The sequence below is a fragment of the Myotis nattereri genome (assembly GCF_964212035.1).
Source record: "Myotis nattereri genome assembly, chromosome: 6".
NCBI classification, from domain to species: Eukaryota; Metazoa; Chordata; class Mammalia; order Chiroptera; family Vespertilionidae; genus Myotis; species Myotis nattereri.
The window spans coordinates 92,065,869-92,092,676 of NC_138081.1; the positions used below are offsets into that span (position 1 = coordinate 92,065,869).

The 26,808-nt window shown below is 42.2% G+C and overlaps 1 protein-coding gene across 1 annotated transcript in view; it reads right to left on the bottom strand.

Moving 5' to 3' along the window:
• SYNE1 (spectrin repeat containing nuclear envelope protein 1) overlaps window positions 1-26,808 on the bottom strand; it is a 387,878-nt gene that overhangs the window by 186,849 nt on the left and 174,221 nt on the right. The window contains exons 52-65 of the mRNA XM_081094059.1: window positions 25,518-25,809; window positions 23,712-23,884; window positions 20,530-20,839; window positions 19,463-19,627; window positions 17,198-17,554; window positions 13,123-13,259; window positions 12,727-12,904; window positions 12,077-12,259; window positions 9,892-10,035; window positions 9,397-9,552; window positions 7,689-7,853; window positions 2,808-2,980; window positions 1,275-1,428; window positions 252-395 (exon numbers count right to left, since the gene is read on the bottom strand). Of these exons, the coding sequence (XP_080950185.1) occupies window positions 252-395; window positions 1,275-1,428; window positions 2,808-2,980; window positions 7,689-7,853; window positions 9,397-9,552; window positions 9,892-10,035; window positions 12,077-12,259; window positions 12,727-12,904; window positions 13,123-13,259; window positions 17,198-17,554; window positions 19,463-19,627; window positions 20,530-20,839; window positions 23,712-23,884; window positions 25,518-25,809 (2,731 nt within the window). The remainder of the gene's footprint in view (window positions 1-251; window positions 396-1,274; window positions 1,429-2,807; window positions 2,981-7,688; window positions 7,854-9,396; window positions 9,553-9,891; window positions 10,036-12,076; window positions 12,260-12,726; window positions 12,905-13,122; window positions 13,260-17,197; window positions 17,555-19,462; window positions 19,628-20,529; window positions 20,840-23,711; window positions 23,885-25,517; window positions 25,810-26,808) is intronic.

Genomic DNA, 26,808 nt, shown 5'->3' on the forward strand with positions numbered 1-26,808 from the left:
CAGCTGATCGATCTCCCTCATAGATGTTTCTAACTCTCTATCCCTCTCCCTTCTTCTCTGTAAAAAATCAATAAAATATATTTAAAAAAATAATAAAGTATTAAAGTTTATTTTGCTATCTGCTATATAATTTTCTTCTATCTGCTTCCACAAATCCATCATTTTCAAAAGTAAATGAGTCTGTAAGTAAGCACAGCCCCCAAACAGTCCTACTCCAGTGAGTGAGTCTACATGGAACAGGTTACCCGTACCTTGGCTCTCTCCTTGATGGCTCTGTACCGTTCCTGCAGATCCTGGAGCTCTAACTGGGTGACATAGTGCTCCGTCATGCCAGCTCCTTTGACTTCAATGGTTTCCAGCAAGCTGCTGTGACTCAGTACTTCTTCATTTAGTAACTAGAGAATATTTAAAACATAATAAAGGAGTTACCACATATACCATCATATCAGTGATACTGATATTAATATACTTTAAAATATATTTTTTATTGATATTAGAGAGGAAGGATGAGGAAGAGAAAGATGGAATTATCAATGATGAGAATCACTGAATGGCTGCCTCTTGCATGCCCCCTTCTTGAGATAGAGCTCAGAACCTGGGCATGTATCCTAACTGGAAATCAAACTGTGACCTTTAGGTTCAAAGGTCGATGCTCAACCATTGAACTATGCCAGCTGGGTAATATTAAGATATCTAACTGTATAGTTGACAAGTGATGTCATATTATCTATTTGTAGATAGACAGATAGATAGATAGATAGATAGATCTATCCATCTCTATATTTGAGTGTGTGTGTGTGTGTGTGTGTGTGTGTGTGTGTGTGTGTGTGATTGTTGGAATACTACTATCTAGAAAAAAGATTTAGGAACATACCCAATATTTATCTATGTACCTATCTATTTAAAAATTTTTACAGTAGTACTGTACTAATACGAGCATTATGAAAAGTACACAAAAGTACAACCACAAAAGTGGTAAGAAGAAAGCATTTTGTTTCCTAATAATGAGTAAGCTAAAGATATTATAAGTTGCCAAATTTTAAATAATCTGTATCATAAAACACGGGTCATCAAGATTTTCCTGGAAGAGAAACTTTTCACCCACAAACAAAAGTCTAGCTTCAGAAGCCATGTGAAATGATGGCACAAGCCCCAAATAATGTCCTTCTGTGTAAAGCCCGATCTTACCATCCAAGCCATCACATGTTTGCACAACGAAGGCATTCTGAGGAAGCCCACCAGAGAACACCTGGAATGATAAATCCCGTGCCCACCTTGGCTTTCCCGAGAGCAGCTGTCTTCTCCCGCAGTTCTGCGCACGGCCTTTCCAATTCGTTCAAGCTGGCTTCCACACTGTCCATCCAACCGGAAAACTGCCGGACGTCATCCTGGTAACTTGTCCACTTAGAGAGAGCTCCCTCCAGTTGACTGAAAGGGATGTGGAAGGACAACCATCTGTACAGAGAAGCTGGGGTGGTGTCTTCCCTGGCCACCCCACCCGCAGAAAGTGCACAGGGCGATCAGAAAGGGGTAGGCTTGGGCAGGCTTATCAAAGCTGGATACCTGGCAAACATAGTTTTAGGAGGCCAGGACAGTGAAGTTCAGGACCCCAGGCAGAAACTGGGGCTGGATATCAAACCTGGAGTCAGTACTCCAATCCCAGGAGATGCTGGGAGCACCTTTAGGGCACAGCAGGGAGAGATCCCCTGAGTGAGACTTTTATGGAGCCAAGCAAGACTCTGGGCAGGGAGAGAACCAATACTTAACTTCATCAATGTGAGCAGGATGTTCAGGGGAGAGGGAAAAGGAATTAATAAAAGAAGGAAGAACCGAGCAAGAACAAGCATGGCAACTATCTAACATGAGATTTAAAATCAGAGAATTACAGTGGGAAAGTAGGGGAACATTTCCTGAATTAATCTAATTATTAAAACCTAATTGATTCTCTTTCATATATATGAAGTACTTCCTTCTCTCAATATGGGGATTATATTTTTAACTCCCTTGCTCATTTGTGCCTCATTTTACTGCTCTGCTTTGAGTGCTTTGTAGTGAACCCAGGTGTACCCCGGGCCACCCCACTGCAGCACACTGACCATAGACTCCTCATCGCCTGCTCCATGCCCTCTGGGCCAGAGGGCACACTCTGGTCCCTGTGGCCTCTCAGCTTCAGGGGTATATAAGTAAGAAAGGCCAGGGATTGTTGTCCCTGCTGCCTGCAACTGCCCTCCTGACTCCTGGGAGTTTATTTACAAACTCTCCAGCTGCCCTGTTCCTGGGTGGGGCAGCTCTGAGACACATGTTCTCTCTGGCTACCAGCACTGCTGGGCAGGATTCAGTTCCAGCTGCCCACACGCCCCTTTTTGGCTGCCTGTCCTTCCTCATCTCTTTCCCACCCCCTGCTGGCTGATCTCCCAAGGAAACTACTGGATTTTAACTAATATATCTTTACATGATGAAACATTTATCTACCTTTGCCTTCTTAAGCAGTGACAACAATAAGCTAAACATGCAGTTATAGTACACAAGGCATAGTATCGCAAATGACCTAAATGCAAGATTGTACCTGCCAGTTTCTTTTGTTCTAATAAGGAAAAAGAAAAGGGAAGGAGGGAGGGAGGGAGGGAGGAAGAAAGGGAGGGAGGGAGGGAGAGGGAGAGAGAGAGAGAAAGAGAGAGAGAGAGAGAGAGAGAGAGAGAGAGAGAGAGAGCGCGAGCCTGCCCCAGGAACACAGTGCTACCACTAGTAAGTGATGACGCTGATCTTTCAGCAACGGCTTTGCAGTAGTGAGCTTCAGTTTCTCTTACCTTTTGCAACGGATGGCCGCAGACAAAAGGGAAGCCCACACATCCTTCACACTCTGCAGCTGCTGCTGAAGAGCGGGGATGCCTTCCGGAGCCGTGCTCTGCAGGACGGATTCCCCTCGGGTCACGATCATTTTCATCTGGATCTCCTTTTCCTGTTTCACCGATAACAGAGACTGTAAAAGCAAACATGGAAGTCATTTATTATTGGCATCTTCAACATTTCTGGCCTTAGATATTTCAGAGATAGAGATTCAACATGGCGGTGGAGTAAGTGGATGCTCCACAGACACGCTCCCAGGACCAAACTAGAATTACAACTAAAATATAAAAAAAATCCTGAATAATCAATCGAAGACTATCAGGGAGAGAACCCTGATAACCAAGGATGGAAAGTGGAGACCACATAGGGACTGGTAGGAAGCACAGAGGTGGGAAAGGGCTGGACGGGCTCCCACAGACAGCAGCTGAAGTTCCGGAGAGATATCTCAGCTCTGGGGGGTTGCCACTGAGAACGCTGGGGTCTACTCCCTAAGCTTGGCCCCCCAGTATAGAGCACCAGAACTGAGAAAAATGACCACAAAACATCTGGCTGTGAAAAGCAGCATGGTTGCTGTCTGTCAGGGAAAGGTGGCTGGGAATGCAGGCACCCTCTTAAGAGGCCAATGCACAAAATTCCATGTGCAGCCATTCACCTTGTGCTCCAGCAGAGGGAGGACAGAGTGGACTGGAGCTGTGTGAGCAGAAGGCAGAGTTGGGGGCTCTGGGGTTAGAGTTCATAAGGCAGACACCCTGGTTTCCTGTACTGAGTCATTCCCATATGCTGCTGAGGTCAGCTTTCTCACACAGACATTTGCTATCCAGGCAGTTTTGCCTGGGGGGAAGACAGTTGACCCACCCTATTGGAAAACACCTTGCCCCACAGTCCTGGAGGTTAACTGTTATTCTCATTCTTTTAAGAGATATCTGCTATCACCACTCTTATTCAACATAGTACTGGAAGTCCTAGCCACAGCAATCAGACAAGAAGAAGAAATAAAAGATGTCCAAATTGGAAAGAAGGAAGTAAAAGTTTTATTATTCTCAGATGACATGATATTGTACACAGAAAACATTAAAGACTCCACCAAAAAAAACCCTACTAGATTTAATAAATGAATTTGGCCATGTAGCAGGATACAAAATAAACACCCAAAAATCAATGGCTTCTTAATACACCAATAATGAATTCTCAGTAAGAAAAACTAAACAAACAATCCCATTTACCATTGCAACAACAACAAAAAATTAGGATACTTTGGAATAAACTTAACCAAGGAGGTAAAAGATTTGTACTCCGAAAACTACAGGACATTGAAAAACGAGACAGAGAAGGATATAAACAAGTGGAAGAATATACTGTATTTATGAATTGGTAGAATTGACATCATTAAAATGTCCATACTACCCAAAGCAATCTACAGATTCAATACAATCTGTATTGAAATACCAATAGCATATTTCACAGATCTATAACAAATACACCCAAAATTTATATGGAACTAAAAAAGATTCTGAATAGCTATAGCAATCTTGAGAAAGAAGAACAAAGTTGGAGTAATCACAATACCAGATATCAAGTTATACTACAAAGTCACTGTAATCAAAACAGCCTGGTACTGGCATAAGAACAGGCAGATCAATGGAACAGAACAGAGACCCCAGAAATCGACCCAAGCCATTACACTCAATAAATATTTGACAAAGGAGGCAAGAGGATGCAATGGAGTCAAGACAGTCTCTTCAATAAGTGGTTTTGGGAAATTGGACAGATACATGCAAAAAAATTGAAATAGACTACCTACTTACACCATACCTAGGAATAAATTAAAAATGGATAAGAGACTTAAATGTAAGTCGTGAAACTATAAAGTTCCTAAAAGAAACCATAGGCAGCAAAATCTGAGACATCTCTCGTAGCAATATGTTTACAGACACAACTCTTAGGGCAAAGGAAACTAAGGAGAAAATAAACAAATGGGACAACATCACAATGAAAAGCTTCTGCACAGGAAAAAAAAACCATCAACAAAACGAAAAGGGAGCCCACTGCATGGGAGAACATATTTGGAAAAGATACATCTGATAAAGCGTTAATATTCAAAATATATAAGGAACTCCTACAACTTGACAAAAGGAAGACAAACAATACAAAAAAAAATGGGCAAAGGACCTAAATAGACACTTCTCCAAAGTGGACATACAGGTGGCCAAAAGACATACGAAAAAATGTTCAAAGTCACTGATCATCAGAGAGATGCAAATTAAAACAACAATGAGGTATCACCTCCCACCTATTAGAATGACTGCCATCAACAAATCAATAAATGACAAGTGCTGGCGAGGATGTGGAGCAAAGGGAATCCTAGTACACTGCTGATGGGAATGCAGATTCCATCACAGCCATTATGGAAAATAGTACGGAGTTTCCTCAAAAAATTAAATACGGAACTGCCATTTGACCTAGTGATCCCACTTCTAGGAATATATCCTAAGAAACCCGAAGCGCCAATCACAAAGAATGTATGCACCCCTATGTTCTAGCAGCACAATTTGCAATAGCTAAGATCTGGAAACAGCCCAAGGGCCCATCAGTAGATGAGTGGATAAAAGAGCTGTGGTACATTTACACCATGGAATACTATGCAGCAGTAAAAAAGAAGAATCTTTTACTCTTTGAGACAGCACGGAGGGACCTGGAGAGGATCATGCTCAGTGAAATAAGCCAGACAGAGAAAGACCAGTGTCACGTGATCTCACTCACATGTGAAAAGTAAGTAACAAAAGTAACTGGTGAGCGGAGTGGCTCCAGAGACGTGGAAGCACGAACAGCGTGTGGAATCTCAGAGGGAAGGGGCAGGAGCATGGGTGGGTGGGAGGTAATCAATCAACCAAAGACCTTATATGCCTGTATGCATAACCCATGGACACAGACAATAGGGTGGTGAAGGCCTGGGGCAGGGGGTGGGGGCAAGCTGGAGGGGTCAAGGGGGGAAAAAGGGAACATATGTAATATTTTCAATAATAAAGATTATATATATATATATATATATATATATATATATATATATATTTATTTATTTATTTAGAGCTCCTGAATATTGTAGAATGATGTGCAATTGTGTTGAGCCTTGGACCTCTCAGGCTGATCAGGTGAAGGATGTGAGAGTCACCTGCTGGTGACTGGCAATAAGCAATCACCTGTCACCTGCTGGTCTCCAGGGGGCCTTGACTTTGCAGCTCTTAACTCTCCTCTGAATATCCCTTCTTTCCACCGATGTTTTATTTTACTGGTTTTTGCTAAGAGAACAATAGACTACAGAGGAATTCATGAATTCTCAAAAGCCACAGGATGGAGAACTTTATAAATGTGAAGGCCTCTATCCCAACAAAGAAAGAACGGTAACTTATTTATTTATTTATCTTTTGTTAATCCTTATCCTAGGATATTTTTCCACTGGTCTCTAGAGAGAGTGGGAGGGAGGAGGAGAGGCAGAGACATTGGTGTGAAAGAGACATATCAATTGGTTGCCTCTGTATGTGCCCCCACTGGGACCAGGGATTGAGCCTGCAGCCGAGGTTCATGCCCTTGGCTAGAATCAAACCCTTAACCCTTTAGTCCACGGGCCGATGCTCTATCCACTGAGCCAAATTGGCCAGGGCTATAATTTATTCTATATATTATCAATTTACGTACTTCAAGTTCTTCAAAGGCGCTCATCTTTTTATTTAACAAGAAAGTTTGAATCAAAGTTACAAAACTGGTGTTATCGCCTAAAAGGCAAGCTTCTCTCTCCCTAATCTGGACCTGCCAACCTCTACAGTCAGCCTCAGCCGCTCATTGCCATCATGAAGGGACTGCTGGCTCTTCTCACTCACCACGCTGTTGGTTTACTCTGGCTTTTGCTCATGTGGCACCATTCTCAAGTACCAGTTTAGGTTTCCGACTTCTTGAGAAACCTGCTCTGGCTCTCAAGCCCATCCCTCCTGCCTGGTTCCACTCCGTGCCTATAACCATCACCCTCTCTGCTGTTACTGCTCTCTGTGCTTCAGCCACAGTGAAAGCCTTGAGGACAAAGATGATACTTTTTCCATTTTTGAATCATTGGTATTAAGACAGAGTTACAGTCTCCTAGAAGGCACCCAGTATATGAAGGAGAGGAGAATGAATAAAGAATCATTGTTTTGCCATAAATGGAAGATAGAACTAATATGTTGGGATGGGAGAGTTGACTAAATGATGTAGGCAGGCAAGTAAATTGAACAAGATGAAAAATGTCCTGCCCTATAAAATGGTTCATTGAAATATTTTCTCAGAATAGATGTGTCCGTGATGTGATTTGAAACTAGCCTCTTGACTGGCTATCGAGCAAATAGCCACATGTGGGTTATTTTATTTTGTGAAGAATTTATGTGTGAACCTGTTCCTAATGATTCAGGAAGGCTGAGGCTAGCCCGCCCTATGTGAAAAGAGCTTTCTGAGAGGTCCCGTGGCGGGAGTGTGACACAGCAACACCAGGCAGATGGAGACTTAAGACATTTTGAGGTCCTGGCTGGATGGCTCAGTTCGCTGGAACATCATCCCATACACCAAACAGTTGTGGGTTTGATTCTTGGTCAGGGCACATACCTAGGTTGTGGTTTCAATCCCCGGTTTCGGGAGGCAACTGATTGATGTTTCTCTCTCACATTGATGCTCCTCTCTCTCTCTCTCTCTCTCTCTCTCTCTCTCTCTCTCTCTCTCTCTCTCAAAATCAATAGAACATACCTATGGGGGAGGATAAAAAAATAAATTTTGAGAAAAACAAATCCTGTCCATTAGAGACATGTTCTAAAGATGCGTACCTCCAGCTTGAGCATCCTGCTGTCCAGCACGCTCTTGTCGGAGGTGGGGTGGCAGTAAGACTCCAGCATGTGAATCACGTCTGTCATCCAGTCTTGCAGCTCTTTCACGCCGAGGGAGAACTGACTGTGTTCTGCAACAATTCTATCCAGTCTCGACACCTTCTCCTGGAAACGGCAGACATGGGTTTCCCACTGTCCGTTCCACAGAGACCTCAGAGCCTGAAGCTACTCAAACTGGCAAGCTAACCATTTTGTTCAAATAACTAGAATCGGCCATAGGCTCATACCCTGCATGGATATGATGCCAATCTGCATTAATCTGAGAGATGTGTGAACTCTTTCTAGTAAAAATGTGAGGATCATTGGGTCAAAAGCAGAGAAATTACGATTTACTGTCCCTAGACTTAGTTGCTATTCTTCTTGATGACAATTGTGATTTTTTTCCCCAAACAGAATCAGTACAAGTTCTTCCTATTGCCTCATCTGGGAGACCAATCAAAGAGGTTTCTAGCTTTCATATAATCACATTTGGCTCCGCTGATACCACATGACCTACATTGTTAGCAAGATTTCTAAAAAAAAATAACTATCTGAGATTGAAATTTTAAAAGTTGGGGGCATAAATATGATTTTGTTCATTAATGACAAGTCATATCCAACACAGTGAAGTTTATGAATATAAACTTCAGCTTTTACCTCATTCAAACATCTATTGATATTTGGTATCTAAATAAATACAAAGGAATAGAAAGATGTCCTTAATGAATTCTAACTTTAGATGTGTGCCAGATTTTCTAAAGACAAAAGGAGTAACTTATTCATAGGAAAAGCATTTGTGTAAGCATAGTCTATTTACTCCAAGTCTGTATTAGTGTGACTGTGTCAATGATGTTTTATTGAGGATCTAAATTAGCAGAGCAGAAGTGAGTCCACATTAAAATGGGGGGAAGCCAAATTAAAGAAAACACTAACTTACAGCAGGATCCCTACATTCTAAGACCTGAAATGCAAAAGACAAATACAGGGAACAAATGTCACAAAGCACACAAAGCTTCGAGTAGGCTTGCGCCACCAAGTTCAAGACTGGTCTGCGTCCTGCCAGCTGGACGCTCTAAACAAGATCATACTGGGGTCCCATGTATGCCTTTCTAGGCTGTTAGAAAAGAAATGTAATCAGTTAAACAAATCAATGCCCGTTTTGAGCTCTGCCCTGTTGATCGAATTGAAAACCTCAATCAACACATCCTTGAGTACAATGTAATGAATATAAAAAATCTAGACAAACTTAAAAAAAGGATCCCAAACTCATTTTATTTAGTCTACAAAAATGTAAACTGCCTTGAGTTCTTGTTTTTCTAAAGTAATTTGATCCGAGTTCCCTTAGGCCCCAAACTGAATGTTGCCTCATGTGTATGCACTGGGTTTTCCAAAAGCTCCAGCGAACGTGCCAAGTCAGGAGAAAGGGAATATGCTGTGCGCTATGGAGACTGAGAAGTCCCTCCACGTCTTGGACCCTCCCTGCTCTGTTGGGACAACCACATTGAGGTGAAGCAGCACAAATAGACTCAGACTGCCAGGCTGGGCGTAGACTCACAGGCCTTACTCCTGACCTGGGCTTGCACCCTGCCCACCCCCCCACCCCCCACCCCTCGAGACTCCAGATGGGTGGCCTGTCCCACACTCACACACGGCACATGGCGGGCATTACCTTTGTCACATTGCTTAGCGCTAGATACTGAGCAGACAGCTGCGACACTCTGTGCATAAAGCTCTTGCTGGCAGCTTGTCCTTCCCACAGCTGCTGCGCTTTCTCTTTTAGCCTGTGGAGCTGAGGCGCGTAGCAGTTTATTTCCTCAAGGACAGACTGAAAAGCACAAGCAAGTTAGTAGTAAGAGGCTGGGGGACAGCACATCGCCGACGGGGGGAGCTCTGGCCCCAAGAGCACGGACATCAACACACATGGGGGAGCAATCGGGGTGCCCTGGAGGCGTGACCGTTTCCGGGCTGGACACAGCATAGGCTGCAGACACAGACAGACCCACCTCCAGGGACAGCTGGGCAACGCACCATCTGCCAGAAACAGGGAAAGGGGACGCGCGATCTCAGACAGCGTCATGGAGTTCCAGGGGCTCGCGAGCACCTGGACACAGGGATGCACACAGGACGGGGATGGAGACGTGGCCGCGGGGCCCAGGGTTGTCACCTGGAGCTTCTGCTGCTCCCTCCTCTTGGCCGGCAGGTCGTACAGGCGGTTGCTGCTTTCGTGCACCATCTTCTCGGTTTTACTCAGCCAGTCCTGCACGGGCTCGGCGCTGACTTCGAAGTCCTTCATTTGGATCTTAAGATTCTACAGGTTTCAGATGAGATTAGGCACACGATGAACCAAGCAGCTGGTCTTTATTGCTTTGCTCCATAGCAAACAGTCTTTCAGTTGGCATTCAATCTGGCCCTACTGTCCCCCTCCCCTTTTTTCCCTGTTCCCAATATCTGGAACATTCTATCCTTCACCTTGGCACTTGTATACGGTTTTAAAAATATTTTTTTCTTGATTTCATAGAGGAAGGGAGAGGGAGAGAGAGAGAGAGACATCAATGATAAGAGAGAAGTATTGATCGGCTGCCTCCTGCATGCGCCCCACTGGGGATCGAGCCTGCAACACAGGCATGTGCCCCCACTGGGAACTAAAAAGTGACCTCCTGGTTCATAGGTCGATGCTCAACTACTGAGCAATACCGGCCAGGACACCTGTGTGATTTTTGAATATCCTTTAAGACAGTGGTTCTCAACCTTGGCTGCACATTAGAATCACCTGGGAATCTTTTTAAAATCCTGATTTCTGGGCCTCATCCTCCGGAAATTCTGTTTCTTTGTTACTAATGTTGTGGCCCCACCCCATAACAAAGAAACAGAATTTCTGGAGGATGAGGCCCAGAAATCAGGATTTTAAAAAGATTCCCAGGTGATTCTAATGTGCAGCCAAGGTTTTTTTTTTTTTTAAATGAACTTTTCCTTAATTATTCAGACCTGGTCAAGACTCAAGATCAATTTGCTTAGTATACAAAAATTTCACTATTTGGCCCTAATCTTCATCACCAGTCTTATCTTTGTTGCTTTTTCCCTAAAACCCCATGTGGATGGAACTTCTCGAAGTCCCATTCATAGGTGGCACTCATCACTCCCCGGACCCATACATTCAAGTCCTCCTATCTGAAGTGCACACCTGCCTTGCCAAATTCAAAGAATGTTTAGCCTTCAAGGTTCAGTTAAGATTTCACCTCTCTGGAAACTTCCTCAACTTCTCCAAATAGTTAATTGCATCGTCTTAAGTGACTATCATATGCTGAGCATGCCTGTATTGTATTGCAATCATCTGTTCATGTACTGTTGCCTTCTCTAGAAAGTGAGTTCTTTGAGAAGAGGGAAAAAAGTAACCCTTTGTATTCCTAACATAGGGTCTGGAACATAATAGGCAATATTATGTGTTTTACTAATAGGAAGGGAGGAAGGAAGGAAGGAAAGAAGGAAGGAAAGACGGAAACATGGAAGGAAGGAAGACAGGCTATTCCTGACCTATCCATCAACTGGGCATCTCTTGAAGTAGATAATCTCACTGTCAATGGCAGATGTACTACCCGCAACAGCAACAGAGCTCAGACCACATTGCATTAACAATCCCTACAGAGTTGAGAGTAAATTTCTAGGCACTGCACAATGATTATCATTCCCTATTAAGTGGAGGATGTCTGCCATGAAAGACTAGCCACCTTTTGCCAGGCAGTGTTGTTTAAAAAGGAAAAAATAATATTCTCCATGTCTCTAAATTTTCTTCTAAGAGGAGAGTTTGTACATAAAACAGACTGCTTCATAAGAAAATAATTGCATTGTGTTAGTAATTATGTTATGATTATAATAAATTCAATTTATATTGTACTTAGATAAAATGAAATTGTATGAACATTGTTGCTTTGCATAGTTAACTCCTAAAATCTACAATGTACTTGATACTTGCATTAGTTATAATATGCCTTCTCTTCCATAGCATTTGGTAGCCTTACAGAGATATTTCTGTTCATTCTCCTAGAACAACTCCCAAAATTAAGGGATTTCAAATGAAAGATTAAGTGATATGTTTAAAATTAAAACTGGTTGTTCCTACAGTCTAGGTTAATAGCCCCTACTATGCAAGAAGCTACTTAATTCCTCAGTGAGGCTCACACTTCTAGCATTGAGCTGTTTCTAAGTGTAATCTAGTCATTCATTTATGTTCAGAGAGAGATGAGCAAAATCATTGACAAGGGCACTTGGATATGTTGAGAGTGTGGTTTAACTAACACCATCACTACCAACAAACAACACAGAATGTGTCCAGGTAGTTGGTTATATTATACCTCTAGGATAGATTCCTTTTGGTGAAGATTTGAATGAAAATTTTTCCAATCCTCTTTTGCATTTGCAATTTTCGCCTGGATACCATTAGCTTTCTCTTTGGTCAGCAGAGAACTCAAAAGTTCTCCTTTAGATAGCATCACATTTAGCTTGTGCTGTCCATTCTCACTTTCTGATGAAAACTCCTATAAAGAAAAATGTCAGAGTAGACATAATAAAATGCTCTCTGCTTTAAAATACATCGATTTTCTATTTCTTTCTCAATAAAATCACAGAGAAGGAATAAACAATTTTTATCATATATATTAAGCAACTGACTCTTTTACCATATCTGAACATTGGGAATAATAACCTTTTGTCCCTGATGTGTTTACTGTGAAAATTAAATTAAAAAATCGGCTGAGAGTGCTCAGGCACAATGCTTGTCACATAGAAAGAGCTTTTATTATTTCCTAAATCCCTATTAATACATATAAAATAGCATGCATTTATATAAATGGACTAATTTCTCTTCTTGCACACAATCATTTTAAGCAGGGATTTATTTGAAATTTGAGTTTCTTAAGCAAAACTTTAATATGCTTCTAAAACAGTCAAGAGACACATTTTTAATTCACTTAAGCTTCATTATTAGAATTAATAACATTCTTACCTGTATTTTCTGAAGACTTGTTTGAACTTCACTAATATTTTGAGGTATATCAAAACATTTGGCGGTAGTGATTTTTGCATTAACCAACCACTGCTGGAAATCCTTGAAGGCTCTTCGAAATCTTTGCTGCAAAATCTGTTCTTTATTCTGACAGCCCTTGGATGCTTGCAAACAAAGGCTAAAACCATAATTGGAAGCATTTAATAGGAGGGAAAAATGATAAAGGAAATTAATGTTTGACAAAATAAATAATTTTTGGAGTATGCACTCATGTTATTTATTAACGGATTTAATGATTAATTTATATTAATGTTGAAATCACACCTTAAAATATATAAACCTCTAGTTTCTTATTTGTGTTAAAACATTTTAAATACCAATAAGGTTCATGCTCACCAATTATATTCTTTAATCAAGGCAGAAACTTTTCCACTGTATGGACTCAGGTCTTTGGAAAATCGACAAAGTTCATTCAGCTGAGACTTGAGATCCTCTGTCTTAGGCTCTGCTTTTTGTAGAGCATCCAGTATCTCCTATTAGAAATAACAAGACAGAGGGGTAAGCATTTAAATTAGGTAATTTCCACATCTTCATACTGTAAATGCATAAATCACACTATAAATTATTAGCGAGGGAAGAAGCAACATATAGATTCAGTAAAGAAATGAGGCCTAGTCTCAGGATCCCCCATGGCAAGTGATATCACGTGGCTGGTTGCGTGTCCTTTTCTAGCCATAGGTAGGCATTCTGGGATGAAATGCTGCCAAGAAGCCAAATGATCAAGAGATCAAAGAATAACATAAAGTAGGATGGAAAAAGAAAAGTGAACCAGTCTAAATTGCTTAAAAACAATCTGACTAGGATGTCAGTGGATATTTATATTGTTTAAGATGTAAAAAGAAATCATTTCAAAGCAAAGCAACGCTTATTTTGGTACTTGTGCGCAACAATTAATGTTGTCTAATACATAACATTAACTTTCACATTAAGAAATTCTCATAATCCACAGGTCTGATTTAAGTAGCAATTGAACCATTTCATAGTTTCATTCATTATAATCATCAAATATTTAATAAATGTCTGCTGTGTGCCGATCATTTTGCGGAATTCTGGGACCCCCGACATGACCCAAAGGTATGATTCTTGTACCATATTTGAAGAGCTCACAATCAAACGGGTGGGAAAGGCACATGAATAATCCAGTTCTGTGACTATCTATCCAAAATAAAGTCTTGGGACTTGACAAGCACACTTCTGAAATTAAGGCCATGGTCCATGGCTACACAGAGGATTGTTGCATTGAGCAAATGACATCCTGAGTGTCAAGTACACAAATTCTGGCACCTTGATAAGTGCCTTATAAATAAAATTAGCAGGTAAATGACTCCCAAATATTTAAATAGAAGTGTGTGGATAATGGTTTCACCAAGGTGAATAATAATAAAGATGAAGGACACAAAGATGAGTAACTGCTCAGAGAGCTGTTGATGTTACTATTTTTATTCCCAGAGATTTTTATCGTGAGATGGCCTAGAACTGTAGAAAACCACACCTCTCAACACGCCAGGTGTGTGTTGCACTCCTCATCCTATAAATGGAACCTCTGTCTTCCAACTGATCTAAATCAGAAAACTGAGCATCACCATGGCCTTGCCTGGTTCCCTCTTCACTCCACCCAACAGCTGATGAGGGCTGGTCTGTTCCATGCCTTAGAGAGCTCTTTTCATCAGCTACCTTTGCATCCTGACTCACAGCCCCCATTCACATCTTTGTCATTTCTTTCTAGAATGACACAGTATCCCCTTAATTTGAATTCTGTTCTCCAGTTTTCTCTCCTGTGCTTTCTCGTTCCTCGGTGACTTTGTACAATGGTGCCATTTCTCCACCTCATCTATCTGGTCCATTTGTAACCAGACCTCAAGCCTCCGCTCACATAACTCTTCCCCTAAGGATTCTCTGTCTTCCTCCCCACCTCCCAGGGGCTCTCGCTGAGGACACAGCAACCCGCGGCACTCATCACTAGCGAGTGTTTCTAATGGGTTTGAACTTGTTGGCCTTTCCACCTGGACTGTGGCTCTGAGAGGAGGATGGTGTTCTCTTCGCTTTAAACTTCTTTATTTAGCTCGGTGTCGGGCTAGAGGCATCTACAATATTCTTATTTGTAAAATTCATAAGTAATACTTAGAAAGTTTCTCTCTGAAACTCCAAATTCTAAACTAGTAACTACTATTTTACATCATATCGAATCTTTTATTTAAGAAAGAGCATTGTAAGAACCAAAGAAACTGACCATGCACCAGAGAGGGACACAACAAACCCAGAGATATCCTGAGTCACTTACACGTTAGGTGTTCTCAAAAGGGAAAAGCTTTGACCAAAATTTTACACTAAAATTTTTTTCTGTAATGTGATCATACATTAGAGCATATTATTAGACTCTTTCATTATATCAATATCAGGTTATACACCTGTGTTTCAGTTAAGTCCTGGAATGAATAGTCTTTCCTTGGAGGTTAAGAAAACTCCTAAATTTCCAACACAGTTAGCCCATGGATATTAAGAGAGAGGAGTTTTGGAACACAGTGAACAATATTTTTGTGTGCCATGATTTTATATAGTTTATAGATAATGATCCATTTTTATTTTTAAGAAGATTTCTTGAGTGTCACCATTTCATTGCATAAGAGAAAGCAAAGGCCTGTGATGGCTCATGACTCTTATTAGGATTGCCGACAATGACAGGCCCTTCCGCGCAGCAAAACAAAGCCCTGTGAACCCTAGCAAATCCATCATTTTGTCAGACGTTCCTAGGCTTTCATTGTAATGGGAGTATTACCTCCATTTTATAAAAATTATTGTTCCCAGCTTTATTGAGATGTGATTGACATATAATATTGTGTGAGTTTAAGGTGTACAATGTAGGGATTTAATACATTTATATATCATAAAATGATCACCACCACAACATGAGCTAACACCTTTATCCCATCACATAATTATATTTTCTTTTTTAATTATTGCCATTTTTAGATAAAATGGCATTATTAGAATAAGAGAAAATCTGAGTATTTAGAGGTAATGTAGTATTGTCATCAAAAGCAAGCGCCCCAGAACCAAATATAAAAACAGATCAAAGCCCAGACTGTTGTCTTTGAATTGCTTGCACCATTAAAAACCTATATTTACTTTTGCATTACCTTTTCACAGGCCTCACCTATTATTTTTACTAGTAGAATCAATATAAAGAAATAATGACAGCTCAGAATAGTCATATAATTTAATTTAAACACCATCAAATATTTCTTTTCTTAAAATTTCACTTATATTAATGGGGGGAAAAGAAGGTTAAACAGAACAAAATCATCCTAACAGGTTTTATTTTTTTTATATCAGAGTCAATAATACTGACCACATGCAATAATCACCAAGGTCCTTGTCCCTGTTTTACAGAACTGCTTTCTACACTTTATTCTGTACTTAACCCTAAAGGACATGAAGGGCATCGGAACAAAATACAGTCTATAAGCATATGAGTAAAATAGCATAAGGAGATGATTAGAAAGGTTGCCTTTGCAGCACACTATCTTTGTTTCAAATACTTGACTTAAAACAAGACAATGTTGGAAATACTACGGGAGTTCCCTCCTGGCTGGAGCTATTTTGAAATGTTTATAACATAAATAGCCACAGAGAAGGTTACTTTACTAAAACTTCCTTTTAAGGACATCCGCGATTCAGAGCATTATTAAACTGCAAATATCGAAAGAAAGTCTTTCCAAGATGCCATTGAACAGTAAAGAAAGAGACGGGATCTCAAGCTTCTGCCCTTTCTTCACTCCCCCTTTTATGCTTCCCTTTCTCTCATTCTGAAAGAGCTGCCATTAGTTAAAAAAAAAAAAAAAATGTCCGGAAGGCAAGCCATGAGCATGACATAGGAGTTCTGTGAACCGTTAATTCCAGCACAGCTGTCAAAGCTCCACACAGGAGAGCTGATCAGGGTGCAAACTATTAGTTGTGTTTTCGGGGCTTACCAAATGTGTCTTTCAAAGCTATAGATTCAATCACTTAATTGTTGGAAAGAATTCACTGGCAGGAACGCAGCTATGACTCTTCGTCTATTTATGCCTCTACCCACAGGCCATTTTTTTTCAGACTGAATGGCTGAATGCGATATTACAAACTCTTGCACCAGAAGAATGAAAGTAGAATGGTTCCACTCACAGTAACTGTTTTCAATGGTAAATAATAACTTCTTCTCTCCTCTACCCTTATATGTAGAACAGTTCGACTTATGAGAAAAGAAAACAGATCTGATTTGCAAATTTAATTAGAAACACTTCCTTCTTCCAAGTCTGAATGTTGTGTTTTTAGTTAGCAAGAAGGTTTTCAGTTGTTTTGTTTGTTTAGCGACGACGAGAACCAAACCAAACTTCTAGCATAACCACCAACAGAAAACAGGAAGCCAACTTACGCGCCCCTTCTCCCAGCTCTCCACTATCTCCTGATCTGTGTTCTTGCCTTCCAGGAGGGCTAGCTGCTGAGCCCACGTTGTGAGAAGGGTGCCGAGCTGCTCCAGGGCCTGCTCCAGGGCGGCCACTTGGCCTGAGAACGCCTGCTCCGAAAGGGCCATCTGGCTGGCCAGGCTCTCCAGGCTGCCCTGCGTCCGGAGCACGCTGTCTTCCCACTGCTGCCAGTCGGCGCGCAGGGCCTGCATCTCTGCGTCCAGGAGCTCGCTCCCGCTGGCCGCTGTCTGCTGCTTCACGGCGGGAGCCAGGGACTCCACTCTGCTCAGGCGGCTGGCCCCGGTCTCTCTGGAATCCATCAGCTCCTGTAATGGAATATCACCATGGTAACCGAGGAGGCCGAGTCCCAGCAGCCTTCCAAATATGTACAGAGGGGCACCCTGTCCTGCTGGGGAGTTTTAGCCAGTGTGCCTGCCACAGGGAGCCAGAGTCCAGCCACCCGCCCACCCCCGCGCTATCACGGCAGAGAATTCCCATCCTGAGCACCAGGGCGTCTGGCAAAAGAAGCTGTGGAATCCGAAACAGCCTGAAACAGACGAAACAGGGACCCTGAAGTCAGGCATTGTTTGAATGTGTGACACTGCGTTGGCCCAGAGTACACTGCCCCTATAAATAAGCAAATCCCTATTTCCTCCCAAACCAGCGATTTTCAACCTTTTGCATCTCATGGCACACATAAACTAATTACTAACATGCGGCGGCACACCAAAAAATATATTAATTTTTTTGCCAATCGGACAAGAAAATAGATATAATTTTGAATCATTCCCACTGGATGGCTATTGTGTTGGCTATTGTCACTTTTCATTATTTGACAACCTAAGGGAAAAGGTCAGTGCCCTGGACGACATAGTCAGGTGTTGCCTGTTTTAAAATTCTTGCAGCACACGGGTTAAAAGTACTTCCTCAACTGACAGATAAGTGAACAAGGATTGAAGCAGGACTGTGCTCTGCTCAGGATCCCTACCCCATTTCACCTTCTTTCACAAGGCGGTAGCTTACAAATGGATGGATGGATGAGTGAATTAAAACATTACTGAGAAATGTGCCAAGGAAGTATTTTAAAGGATCACACAGATACTAGAAACTTACAAAGTGCCTTTACGTAATTGTCACATTTAAAACGTTCAATATGATTGAAAAAAGATAAGCCTTTCAAAGTAAATCATCAAAATACAGTTATAACTGCTATCATCATCTGTTGCATTTATGATTTTTATGTTCTGATCTCTATTCATTAGAACACAATTTGAGTGCGGAATCTCAGAGGGAAGGTGGGGGAGGCTGGGAGGGTGGGAAGTGATCAACCAAAGACCTTGAATGCATATGTGGACACAGACAATAGGGTGCTGGAAGCCTGGGGCTGGGAGCAGGGGTGGGGGTGAGGGGAGACAGGGGTGGGCTGGAGGGGACCCATGGGGGAAGGAGAGGGACATATGCAATTCTTTCAACAATAAAGAATTATTAAAAACACAAACAAACAAGAAGAACACAATTGGAGTCCTAAAGTCCTGACCACACTTACACTATTGGTTCCTCATCTAAAACGTAATCAGTCAGGATTTCATCACTGCTTAATTTTTAGATTAAAATCTACTGTTTTCCACAGGGGGCAAGTCATCGCCATGTATTATTCAAGCCACTAGAAAGAACCAAAATACCGGAGATCTCTACTTCTCGGAGATCTCTAGTTCTCTGAGCGGTGTGAAATTTTTTGCTTTAAGTTGCCTTTATAGGTGATAATTTTAATATCCTTTAAAGTACCGCCTTTCATTATACTGTCGTACTGTTGTCTGGGAAGCAGGACAAAACATCTAGAATGACATTTCCAAGTTATTATTAAACTTTTCACTAAGTTATTGTATAAACTTTTCTCCTACTGTGCTGGGAAATCATATCCGATTCTGTCAGCTCCAAGCTGGTGCATACTGGGATGTCTCATACCGCAGCAAGCAGCGCATCTGCATGCAGGAGCATACTGTACACGGACAACGTTTCATTTTGTTCAAAGTGTAAAGTGTCTTGAATTCCTTTCCCCCCCTCTTGTTTATGTTTGGAATTCCTGAGGTGCAAGGTCATCTACACCAACCACCAGAAAACAGGAAGGAAACATTTTAATGAGCAGGATCGAATCTATACAATCTTTATCACAGGCATGTCAGGCTCCAGCACCAATGAGAGAGAGAAGTTATGGTATCGGTCCACTTTCTGACCTTAATTTTAGACAATTTTTTCTGGGTGGCGGACGAGTCTCCAGACGGGTCCGACCAGCGGTGAAGCTCCTCCTTGGCCGAGTGGAGCCAGTCTGTGAACTCCTGCACGGCATCCACATACAGGAGGTGGTCCTTCACCATCTCCTCCGCGCTCCGCATTTTCTCCTAGGAAACAAGCAGAGGCGACTCAGCAGCCCTCGCTACGGAGGATGTGAAATCAGACAAGACAACAGTCTAATATTGGTCTCTTAATCATCTTGGAAGACTTTGTTCTTATTTTTTAAATCCTCATCTGAGGATAATTTTCCATTGATTTTTAGAGAGAGTAGAAGGGACAGAGGTGCGGGGGGGGGGGGGGGGAAGAGAGAGAGAGAGAGAGAGAGAGAGAGAGAGAGAGAGAGAGACAGACATCGATTGGTTGCCTCCCACACGGGGCTAGAGATTGAGCCTACAACCAAGGTATGTGCCCTTGACTGGGAATCAAACCAGTGATCTTTTGGTGCTCTAACCACTGAGAAAAACCATCCAGGGCTTCATTCTTATTCTTGAATTTTCTCTGTGTTTAATATCTTAAAATGCAAATATCAAATCTCAATTAGACTAAAAGACTTTGAGGATAAAACCAATTTTCCTATAATTTTACTTATGTCTAGCTTCACATAAAAATCTATGCTTAATGAATGTTGACTAACATCCCTCACTAATCATCCACTTAATAATAATTATTATAATAACTCTTATTATTAAATAAATGACTTGTGTTGGCTTTTTGTAAAGAACTTTTAAACACTAATATTTGAAGCTCAACAATTTTGCAAAAGAAAAAACCAAAAAAAGAAAGAAAATGGGTTGACTAACATTCTAAGTGGCGAAAAATCATAAAATGAAAAATAAAAAATAAGCCCAAGATTGCAGAAAGGAAAAATGCATGGGCATCCATAGGTGAGAAATTATCTTCATATAATATTGTACAAATAGTTTTTAGAGCAGCAAATTCCCCAACAATGTAACCCATAAGCTATTCTTTACCTGACCCTGAAGTTTTTCCTTCAATATAAAGCACTAACCTTGGCAACGGTCATGATATCATTAAACTGTGTTTTCAGCTCCTCTTGAGCCGCCTCTGTGAAGGACGCATCCTTCGTCTTCTGGTAGAGCTCCCTGGACCTGGCAGCGAGGCGCTGCAGGGCTGCGGCCTGATCCTCCCCCTCCGAGACGATGCACTGGAAGTGGTCCAGAAGGCAAAACTTCTCTTTCAGACCTGGCTGCGGTTTCAAGGGATGCTCCACTTTTTGGTCTACGGATTCCATCCACTGCTCCAACTGGTTTTTCCACTCCAGGTAGTCATTCCATTGGCTAATCACAGCCTCTAAAGTGCTGGGATTAATGTTATTAGAAAAATAAGTTATCTTGACAGCTCTACTGGAAACCAACCAGGGGAGCATGGCATCCAGGTAAGCCAAGCATGTCAAACTCAAAGGCTAACACAGGCCAAATAAACGAGGCATGTGGCCCGCGGGCTGCGAGTTTGACATGCTTGATGTAAGCTGTTTTGCTGAACGCCACTATAAGCGGTGAGGGCGCTGCGTCTAAGGGCAGGGAGAAACACTGCTTTTCTGACCCGCTGCACAGTTTCTTCAAACAAAGTGAATCCATGTCAAAATGTAAGATGTTGTAGTCATATATGCATCTGGAGATTTGTCTTCCAAATGCTAATTGTCTTAATAAATAGGCAAATTTATGAGTTGTGTTGTTAAATATCAGCACTGGGGCATCAATTCAATTTTATTTTATTTTTTTAAAATATTTCTTTATTGATTTCAGAGAGGAAGGGAGAAGGAGAGAGAGATAGAAACATCAATGATGAGAAAGAATCATTCATCGGCTGCCTCCTGCACAACCCCTACTGGGGATGGAGCCCGCAACCCGGCATGTGCCCTGACCAGGAGTTGAACCATGAATTCCTGGTTCATAGGTCAATGCTCAACTACTGAGCCACGCCGGCTGAGCAAATTTTATTGAATATATATTAATTCTTACTTTTCTTGGACTCAGTTTATTTTACTAAAACCAGATGGCAATTATTTATTGATTGGAATTTAAATTTTAGGGTAATCTTCCTGGTTAAATAATATCATTAGATTGATTTTCACATACGGATATAGATGCACAATGTTTTAGTATTGAATGGATGAAGAAATGAAGGCTAAATACATTTATAATATAAGAAATGTAATCACAAATGTAATAGTCAACCAAATCGCTCTCCAGATAGTCAAGTAAAAGGCTCTCCAGGCTGGCATCCTGAATTTTAAAGTATTCAGCTCTAAAACTATTCTAAACTCATTTTCAGTGACCTCTCCCAATCTCCCTTGCATAAAATACTATAATCCTGGAGTCATAACTGTAGGAAATGTACTTGCAGCATTTGCTTAAACTGTTTCTTTCTTTTTAAAAAATGTTTTTATTGATTTTAGAGAGAGGAAGGGAAGGGAGAGAGAGGAGAAACATTGATGTGAAAGAGAAACATGGATTGGCTGCCTCCTGCACACCTCCTACTGGGGATTGAGCCTGCAACCTGGTCATGTGACCTGACTGGGAATAGAACCAGTGACCTTTCGGTGCATGGGATGACGCCCAACCAGCTAAGCCACACCAACCAGGGCTCAGATTGTTTATTTTTCATGAGTAGAAACCTCATCATACATGCCAACATTCTTATCCTTTTCAATTGAGTTTCCAAATCAATCTCACCTCCCCAGAAGCCACCCTGGGCCCTGCCTTCTTCTACAGTCTCACAACATCTTAGCAACACTATATGAGTCAGAGTTGTCTGGAATGTACCCTACCCTGGCCTCATAGCACGTAGAGGGTAAAAAGTACTTTGTTTTGTTTTATTCTTTTAGCACAGAAAAAATAACTACAAAACAAAATAAACTCTGTAGTTACCCACTGTCATTTGAACATTGCTATTGCTCAATATGTAGTTGTCAAATTTAATTTCTTGCTAAAAGCAAAGAATCAAAGATTTGAATCTACTTTTTGTATTTAACATTTTATTCTAACATCTGAAAAATATTCACCCATATTCCTGTTCATTTTTACAAAGCTAGCTTATTGGCAAGCATTGGGTAGTCTGATCTACTCTATAAAAAATAGAATCCTGGGATCTGAAGTTTTTTTCTTTACTGACCAGTTTGAGCTATTACTAAAATTCAAAATTCTGCAGACTTTGGGAGTTACAACAAATGCTCCATATTAAAGAAAAAAAAAACAAACTAAAACAAAAACACAACCTCTCACATTTTAATTGAAACCATGGTCCGCTTTTACATTGCACGGGGTGATGGCAAATATTTTTATTTTGTTTTATGAATTTTAATCTTTTGCTTGTCTATTTATTTTGATCATAGTGAACACACATGTCTTTGGTGATCTAACAGTATATATCATCGTCAGAATATGGCTCCTGGAATGTATTTTAATATAATTCTGACTGACAATCCTTTGTCCAACAAGCCAGCCAGATTACTCGTGGATACTCTGAGGGGAGGAGGAAGGCGAAAATCTTCTACTCATAAATATAACAGCAACAACATTGCCTATTGCAACAACCAGCATCTTCTCAGCAGCCCCTGGGCAGTGCTACTCAACAGAGCTCTGCAGGCATCCTGGGCGGGTGGGCTGACTGTTGCTTGTGTGAGAATGTCCCACGCATTGGAGGGCACCAGCTCTCCTGGGCTCAGTTACTGAATGCCAGGGATGCTCCATCCCTGTGACCATCAAACACCCTCCCCCCATAGTTCCACAACCCCAACATGGGTGATATTACTTGGGGTTGAGAAAAAGATTTATACTTAAGCTCCACAGTTGCCCATGACTTAATTTCCCTTATGTTTCTTTAAAAAGTGAAAAGATATTAAAGTTATTCAAGACCACATATCCTTGCTTGGATGAATTAAAAGGGTCTATTTTACGGAGTTCAAGTTGTGTGCCAAATTCCATTGACATATTATGGGAGATGTAAATATTATACACACACACACACACACAGCAAGCAAACAAAACCAGTCTTTGCCATTAGAAAATTCTCTGTGTGTGTGTGTGTTTAGGTGAAGACAGGCAAGCATACACCAGCTAAGATGACATGCGTGGCCCCTCTACTGCAGGAGGCGTGGCACCGCTCCCTCATGCCACGAAGCCACGGGGCTTTGTGTGGGCAGTTAGGCACTTGCACTGGACTCTGTACCTCTGAGCGTGGACGGAGGAGCTCATGATGTTGGCCCACACGTCTGTAAGGGTCTGTAGCTGGGTCTGGATCACCTTCTGACCTTCTTTGTTGCTACTTCTCAAGGCCTGTTCCCCTTTGCCAATGGCCATATTCAGCTTGACTTCCCCTTCCCCTTTCATCAGGAGGATGTCCTAGGAAGAAGAGGGAACGTACGTCAGCAGAAAGAGTAAAAGCTTCTGATAGTTTTAAAAACAATCGTTTCCCTGAGAAGCAAGGTAGGGAATACCTTACTCGCCTTAAAGAGAAAAGGGGACATATGTAATGCTTTCAGCAATAAAGATTTAAAAACAAAGAAAAGAAAAGGCAACGAACAAAATAAACTGATGAACAAAACAGGACCAGGGCATGGATACCTGGAACAGACTGACAGATCTCAGAGGGGAAGGGGAATGGGGGGTTGGGGGTGGGGGGGGGGGAGGGAACTAGAAGCGTTTACTTAAAAAACATATATTCTGCCCTGACCAGTTTGGCTCAGTGGATAGAGCGTCGGCCTGCGGACTCAAGGGTCCCAGGTTCGATTCTGGTCAAGGGCATGTACCTTGGTTGTGGGCACATCCCCAGTAGGGTGTGTGCAAGAGGCAGCTGATCGATGTTTCTCTCTCGCTGATGTTTCTAACTCTCTATACCTCTCCCTTACTTTCTGTAAAAAATCAATAAAATACATTTTAAAAAACCCCACATATATTCTTACATGCATAACCCATGGACACAGACAATGATGTGGTGAAGGCGGGAGTGGGGGCTGGATGGAAGGGAGCAAAAGAGGGGAAAATGGGGGACATTTGTAATAGTGTTAACAATAAATAAAATATGAAAACAAAATAAGAACAATATCTGGACTCTACTGCAATACAAAACTTTAATTAAATATTAGCAACCCAAGAATCTGGGAGTAAAGATTAACTCCAGTTTATTTGTTTGTTTGTTTGTTTTTTTAATATATTTTATTGATTTTTTTACAGAGAGGAAGGGAGAGAGAGAGAGAGTTAGAAACATCGATGAGAGAGAAACATCGATCAGCTGCCTCCAGCACATCTCCTACTGGGGATGTGCCCGCAACCCAGGTACATGCCCTTGACCGGAATTGAACCTGGGACCTTCCAGTCCGCAGGCCGACCCTCTATCCACTGAGCCAAACCAGTTTCGGCTCCAGTTTAAATTCTTGGGAAACTTTGGACTACTTGCCTAAGCGTTGTAACTTTACTGGGAAACTGAGTTTCAGAGTAAAAAGGAATTATTTTGAAAGTGAAAACACGCTTGTCAAAAGCCTAACAGTCCCCTACCTTCAAAGCCTGAATAATTCCTGTCTTTCAAGGCCACCTTCACTGGCTGCAGGCTGGGTGGTGGTCTCCTTTGCGCATTCCCCACCCCTGCTGCCTTCAATCACGGCCCCACATACATGTTGCACGGCCTGTAACATTTGCAGTTGGTCCCTGCCACTGACTTGAACTCCTGCAGGGCTCATTTTTATCTTCACATGCCCAGCAACTTGCATAGTGCTTGGAGTAAACTAGGTATTTATTTCATAATGTTTGCTGAATATTTACTAAACAAAATTAAAAATATATATATCTTAGAGCTACTAAAACAAACATATTCCTTTCCTTTACAAAGAGGGAAAATCATCCCCTCTAAGTCCTTTTTGCCCAGTTTCCCTATTTCGCTCACCTAATCCTCATTTAGAGAGAGGCTCACGGCGTGATTGGGACCCGACTCAACCATTTGGGAGTCTAGTCGCATCGGTCCTGGGGCACAGGGGTGTACCTGTATCTGTAACAGCCGTTTTTCCAGGGTGTCCTTGCTTCCCACGGTGCTGTCTGCGCAGGCCAGCTTGTCTTGCACGCCCTTCACCCAGGCCCACATGCTCTGCAGGGCCTCCTCCAGGGCCTCGTGCTCCTGCAGGGCCGCCTGGCAGCGGCGCAGCTTCTCCTTGGTCATCCTGACCAGGCCCTGGTAGCTGGTGAGCAGCTGGGAGCACAGGCGCCCTTCCTTCCCGGCGCCGTGGCCTTCCTCGCTGAGCAGCTGCCCGCGCTGCGAGAGCTTGTCCAGAGACTCTCTAAAGACAACAGAAAACAAAATCAGCTAGACTCTCCCAGCGCTGGGGAGCCACAAAGGATTGTTGATGTTGGAGCGCTCCACAGACAAGAGCTCACAGCTGACACGCCTTTAACGGAGAGCCTTGCCAGGCTGACCTATGAGGGTGGGGTAGGTGGTTGAGCATCAACCAATGAACCAGGAGGTCACGGTTTGATTCCCCATCAGTGCCCAGGCCCTGGTTGTGGGCTTGATCCCCAGTAGGGGGTGTGCAGGAGGCAGCCGATCAATGATGCTCTCTCTTCATGGATGTTTCTCTCTCTCCCTTTCTCTTCCTCTCTGAAACAATAAAAATATATTTTAAAAAATAAAGTAAAATGAAGAGTCTGGAGACTGCCCTGGCCACCTGCTTCTCCTATGGTTTCTCCAAAGGTAGTTAATTCACATCCGGGGACCTGACTACCCTTACAGTACCTAGATCCAAGCCCAGTGTATGCAGAGGAATTCACTTCAGAAAAGGCCTGGCCTGCCCCCCCAAGCCACCCGGCATCTCTCCACTCCTACCGAATGCTCTAACCCCGAGCAGCTTGCCGAAACGCCCCCAACCCTCTGCCATACATACATGGAGGCTCCTCTGTGAGAGCCCTTCTGCTCTCCTCTGCTCCTGGTCTACCTGCCCCTTGCACAGCTCAGGGCAGGCATCGCATCCCTGGCAAGCATCATGATACCTGAGGACAGGGTGGGGAGTGTGGAGAGGGTGAGGAGGGTGGAGAGGGTGAGGCGGGTAGAGAGGGTGGGGAGGGTGAGGAGGGCAGGTCTCCTCCTCTGGGCACCTTCTGCAGCCTCCTACACACCCTGTGTGTCTCAATCCACAGGCTTTCCTTCTAGAAGCCAGGGCTATTACAATCATCTCATGTCACAGCACCAGTGCAATGTTTGGCAGCGATAAAATGAAAAAAAGAAGAAGAAGAAGAAGAAAAAAGGCATGATTCTTTCAAAAGGCCATTTTATGAGTGCTTAA